Consider the following 6000-nt stretch of genomic DNA (forward strand, 5'->3'; position numbering starts at 1 on the left):
ATTGGTCCGCTTTTAGTGCGCTCCCGAGTTTGATTGCAGCATTCACACCGCACCAAGGGGGGCAACGAACTCTAGTGCGATTCAACCGAACTGAAGGAGGCAGGTGTGAGAGCACCTTAAAGACCACATAACAAAAACACTGATGTCCCGTTCTATTTCTGATATACTTCAAGTGCTTCTTATACGAAGGACAAATGGACTTGCACAGTAGCTTTCTAGCTGTTACAGCACGGCACCCCGATGCAGACACGTAGTAACGAATTCACTACCAGCAATGCTTTTTCGCTGTACCCTCACGCAACTACATTGACTGCTTGCTTATGCCACTGCTGCTAATAATATTCACTAACATTGTAAAACAGAATTTGCCATGAATGCTGCTGCTGCTGCTGTTAAAGGGGAAATATCATTAAAATCTGACTTTTTCTGTTTTTAAGTGCTATAATTGGGTCCCCAGTGCATCTACCAGCCCAGAAATGTGAAAAGTGACAACCCTGTAACTGCGGCGCCCGGAAAGCGATTGGGGGTTAGGTGTCTTGTTTTTCGTTTCCTGCCGGTAATGAGTATCGAACCCGCGACCTTCGGGTTTCAAGTCTGACTCTAACCATTAGGCCACAACTGCCCCCATTGCCCCTGTTGCAGTATAAGTTTGCAATGCATGCTACAGCTGCTGTACATATTGCTGCAAGCCCTGCTGAATAAGCAAAAACATCACAAATCAAATGCCTATTTTACTTTAACAAGTTTACGTACCAGCCATGCTTTGTCACTGAAATGTCAACAACTTGCAAACAGTATAATTTGAATTTATTATGCATTCTGCTGTTGTGAATATTCACTAACACAGCAATCTGAATTTGCTATACATGCAAATTACTATTCCAACTTTAACAAGTTGGAGGTTAAAGTTGCTGTGAGGTATGATGTCACATACCTCACAGCATGACAACTGCTGCCAATGTGTAAACAGAAATTGCATATTCGCTAGCTGCTAACATGCTAATTCAATGCAACACTATGCATCAAAACAGTGTTAATTATTTCATAATTAATGAACTTTACACATCACTGAACCCAAACCTTATTAACAACGAACTACGGCAGCTTTTTTGTTTTTGTTTAGTTTGTTTGTTTTCCTTGCTTTAAAGCTAAAATGTATCTTGTTGTATCACTAATCATCATTAGCCCGTTTACCACCGCAAAACTGCTCCGAAATTGTATTTGTTTGTATTGTACCATACAAACAAAGGCGATCTGACCTGAAAATGATGAAGCGTAGTTCTGACATTGGACAGCATCTGAAATCAGCTCGCAAATACTCAATGAAGAAATGAAACAATGCCCTTAGAAAACATTGAAAACGTTGTTGGAGGTTTTTAGAGCGAAAATGATGATCCCGGGTGAAAGTGTATATGTGCGAATACTTAATTCCCTGTTCTTAAATCCGTGATGCTTCGACGCTGTATTCTTACATCGACTAAATAAACCACTTACAGTTACATTTTACATTTAGTCATTTAGCAGACGCTTTTGTCCAAAGCGACTTACAAATTAGGACTAAATTAAGCGAGTTATCGTGAAGAGGCAAAAACAACGCAAGAAGTGCTCAAATTACGAAGTTCATGCATTGTTCAGAGTAGCATAAGCCCGATAAGGGTGGATTAAAGGAAGAGAAATAATTATTAATTTTTTTTCACTTGCTGCTGCTTATATACCGCATAGAGATAAGGCGTAAAATACGTTCACTCATCTAGCAGCTGAGTTTTAGAGGAACTCTGAAAACATGCAGCAAACTGCTATGCTAACCAGCCATTTAAATGTTGAGAAGCAAGCTCATAGGCTGCAGATGCAACATGAACCAGTCTGCTTGTGCTATGCAGTAAACAATGTGAATATCATCAGGTTGTAAAGCCATAGAAACTTTGGGGGTGGCTTTTTTTACACCCACAACACTCACATTGTGTTATGGTTATTTTCTCATTGACTAGCAAAAATCCAATTTTCTTCAAGGAATGTACAATTTTGTTTAATAGTTGTTTGCTTTACTGAGTCATTGTGTGCACTGCTGTTTACCCACGTACATGATTGCCTTGTAAAATGGGCCAATCGGCTATTGCTATAACTGTACTTGTGATGGCCCATCTCTTCCTTTGACTCGTTTACACACAGGTGTATTGGAATCTAGGTTGTAAATTTTAGACCCACATGCACAAACAGATTTATGAGAACCTCAATAAATGACTTTCTGCACTCAGCAGCTTCAGATCCTGTTGAATGGGGTTACTCAGGTTAAATTCTGTTCTAAAGTGAGCAATCTTAAACTGAGATCTCAACAGAAGATTGACATTGATTGTTTTGCCAGGATTATTATTTTAGCTGAAGTACTTCATGTACATACAGCAGCAGAGGGGAAGTTGAATAACAACTAGATAAGCCTATAACAACTTACAATTTATTCTCTACTTCACACAAAAAGCTGCTGAATACACACCACTTTTACCATACTTTTATGGGGTTACACTTTGATTAAACAAATGAGTCCTGAGTAATATTAATTAATTACATGAACTTGCAGACATTAGGGTTAGGGGTTGTTGCTTGCAATTATGCAGAATTTACTGTTATTACTATAGTAAGTACATTGCGTAATTGTCCCTTTAAAATAAAGTGTTACTGTGCTTTTTGTTCTTTCTAGAGGTTGACCGTTCCTGCAGGTCACTGTATACAATCATTGCATGGAAAAGAGCAGCTCATGTTTCTCTGTTTGTGCTCCACAGAGTTCATGCTGTTTTGGCACAACAATGGGGTGAAAATTGGAGACAGGATTTGATTTTTGGCATATTAAGTCTCCTGAACTGTCTGCCATTGGCTGGTCAAAAAGATAGTCCTGCCTTAAACTCACCCCATTGATTTAGTGTTGCTGTGTCGGATTGGTTGGGATGCCCAAACAAATGTTCTGATAGAAACAATTTTAGGGGAATAAACCTATTGATTGCTTATTTATAAAAATATCCTAACAGTTATACATTTGTGTGAAGAAATAGAAAAGATTGTTAAATGAAAAACGAGTTCATATATTAATTAATTTTATTAGTGTATTAGAATTTGAGTCCTCTGTCCAACTATAAGAACTGGAACAACTTGTTTTGTGTCCAAGAACACACTTACCCTCCGCTGGGTCATCACTGACGGATGTCCTGCTAGACTGTCCAAGTCCCATGTCTTCTTAAGAGGTGAAGTTCTCCAGTTTAAAATGGAAACATCCTCTGTGTTTGTTAATAAGGATATATAGCTCTATAGAAGAATGAGACAGAGTGAAGCGTGAGTTTAATGAGAAGCAAATCTGGACCGACTTTACATTACAGTGTTTATGTTACATAGGGGTAAATTCAGGTTGATTGGGACACTTTTTCCAAGTAATATCAATGGCAAAAAGTGTCCCAATCACCCTGAAATCTTACGGGCATAGCCATCGTTTCAGAAGTGAGGGGGTCACAAATGTCAAGTGTAACACGCGACAAAGCGACCGCTGCAAATCCATTTGTCCTTCGTATGAGAAGTATCGCGAATGCTTGGAGTACATCAGAACTAGAACGAGGCATCAGTTTACTGTCAGGGATTTGTCATGGCGCGTTGAGCCGCATCCAGTGTAGACAGCATCACTGATTATAATGGGTTATATTGTGTTTGGTCGCATCGCACCACACGATGTAACACCAGTTTTTTATTTTTCTTATCTCTTGCTTTTAACGGGCCGTGAAATCAAATACACTGCTGAACAATAACCAATCATTTGTTTGCGCCCTCCGGCTTCGAGTATGAATGAAACATGCATTAAACGAGAGTGTTTAGCACTCCATAATGCTCACGTCGCCTCGTTTTGGATAAGAATAAAATGTTAGCTCATGCATACTATCCTGTCTTTCGGAATTTAAATCTAGATTTATTCACATTGGCCCGTGAACACCTCTGCATGAGATGAATTTACGTTTTACATTTATGCATTTGGCAGACGCTTTTATCCAAAGCGACTTACATTGCATTACAAGGTACACATTTTAAATTCTTATCAGTTCTTGCTTTCCCTGGGAATCGAACCCATGACCTTGGTGTTGCAAGTGCCAACGCTCGACTGTTTGAGATACAAATAAAGTAGTTTTATTAAAAGTGCATCCCTCCACGTATTCTATGCCCATGCATACATTCAGTACTGGGTAGATTACAAATTGTAGTCAGTTACTGATTCCAAATTACATTAAACTAAAATTTGTAGATAGTAATGTAATCAATTACATTACACATTTAAGGTAATATAATCGGACTACTTTCAGATTACTTTTAAATTACTTTTGACCTAATCGTTCATCACATTGATTTAAATAGGATCGTCTTGTACCATATTGATATAAAAATACAAAGAGAAAGAAAAAATATTCCATTCTTTGTAATCAACAACATTAAGTGCATTAATGTAATGTACATTAGCTCAGGGTTTCCCAGACTGGGGTTTGTGAAGGAACTGCAGGGGGTTAGTGAGTTTATTGAAAAGCTATTACGTAATTAAGTCATTCAAATGTCAAATTAAAATAAATCATTTTAAAATTAAAATTAAAATAAATCATTTTAAAATTAAAATTAAAATAAAACACTTACTAAAAAGATAAAACATGCATATCATGTGACCATTAACCGACATGACACGAGAGAAACGTAAACTTTATTTTATTATTACTATTATTGACTTTATTGACTATTATTGACCTAAAATCTCAGGGGTACTTCAGTTAAATATATTGTGTCAAACTGACAAAACTGACCAGGTTCATCTGACAAAAAGAGTTAGGGAATCCCTGATCACCAGTTGTCATAAGGGCTATATTTCACCAATAAAATAAAATGAAAGTTGATTTTATTTGAAAGATTTTTTTTTAATTGCTACTCATTCATTTCTGCTAGCCAAAACCTGATATTTAATGTTTTTTTTTTTTTATAATTTTTTGACATGCTGTTTCATGAATTGCTGAAAAGCCCTTAAAAAGCCAATAATACGTTTTAAATAAAAATATTTGGTGTAATATGCTGTTCTTCATATATATATATATATATATATATATATATATACATACATATAAAAGGTATTAGATCACTGTAAAACAACTCCCATGACAATAATGTGAAATGTTCAATAGTTTCTAAAATAAAACCAAACCTAAGATATATTCACTGGATAAAAGGTGAGACAACTAGACCTTATTAAAAGTACTTTACTAGCCAGGAGAATGTGCAAATAGACTCTTTACTTACACAGTCACATAAACAGTCAAATGTAAAGTCCAAATCGAGTGGCAGAAATAATTGAGTTAGAAAACTGCTAGTAAACACGATGTAAGATCACGTACTGTATTGACCTGTAGCTGAACTCTGTTGTATATAAATCATCAGTAATCATAAACTTACCGTTTAATGTGTTAGGATGGTCGAGTTGATCCTCAAAACGATGCCAGCAGTCACACTGGCCACAGGCGAGACTGCAGTGAACAGATGAGTGCTGGACACACAGACTATCCCACACAACTTCTCCACTCACCGCAATGCCGTGATAAGATCCTTGCAGAGCCGGAGTCAATGACACACTGATGCAGAACACGCGAACATGCTGCTTTACCTCCCATATGCGCTCGAGAGTCCAGAGAGACTCATGCCTGCATCACAACACACACACACACACACACACACATCCGCGGACAGCCCCAGTCTCCGAGCAGAGGACATCTGATCTGATCCAGATCACCGTGTGTGTATGTGTGTGTGTGTGAGAGAGTGTGTGTGTCTGACTGCTGAGAGCTGCACAGCTGAGCTCACGTCCTCAACTGTTGATCAACTCATCACTATGCGTCTGTGGAAACATCTGATGGGCACCGCATGTGATGATGATGAGGATGATGATGGTGGGAAGGTTCGTTTATTCATGCATGATGTGGTTCAATAGGCTACTGTATA

General features: G+C 37.8%; 1 protein-coding gene across 1 annotated transcript in view; it reads right to left on the bottom strand.

Annotated features, from left to right (window-relative positions):
* Nucleotides 1-6000, bottom strand: part of stk32a (serine/threonine kinase 32A) — a 76620-nt gene extending 70620 nt beyond the window's left edge. Inside the window, exons 1-2 of the mRNA XM_082141387.1 lie at nucleotides 5458-6000; nucleotides 3169-3294 (exon numbers count right to left, since the gene is read on the bottom strand). Coding sequence (XP_081997513.1) covers nucleotides 3169-3220 — 52 coding nt within the window. The 5' untranslated portion in view covers nucleotides 3221-3294; nucleotides 5458-6000. The remainder of the gene's footprint in view (nucleotides 1-3168; nucleotides 3295-5457) is intronic.

This window comes from Leuciscus leuciscus, assembly GCF_965113295.1.
Source record: "Leuciscus leuciscus genome assembly, chromosome: 16".
Taxonomy (NCBI): Eukaryota; Metazoa; Chordata; class Actinopteri; order Cypriniformes; family Leuciscidae; genus Leuciscus; species Leuciscus leuciscus.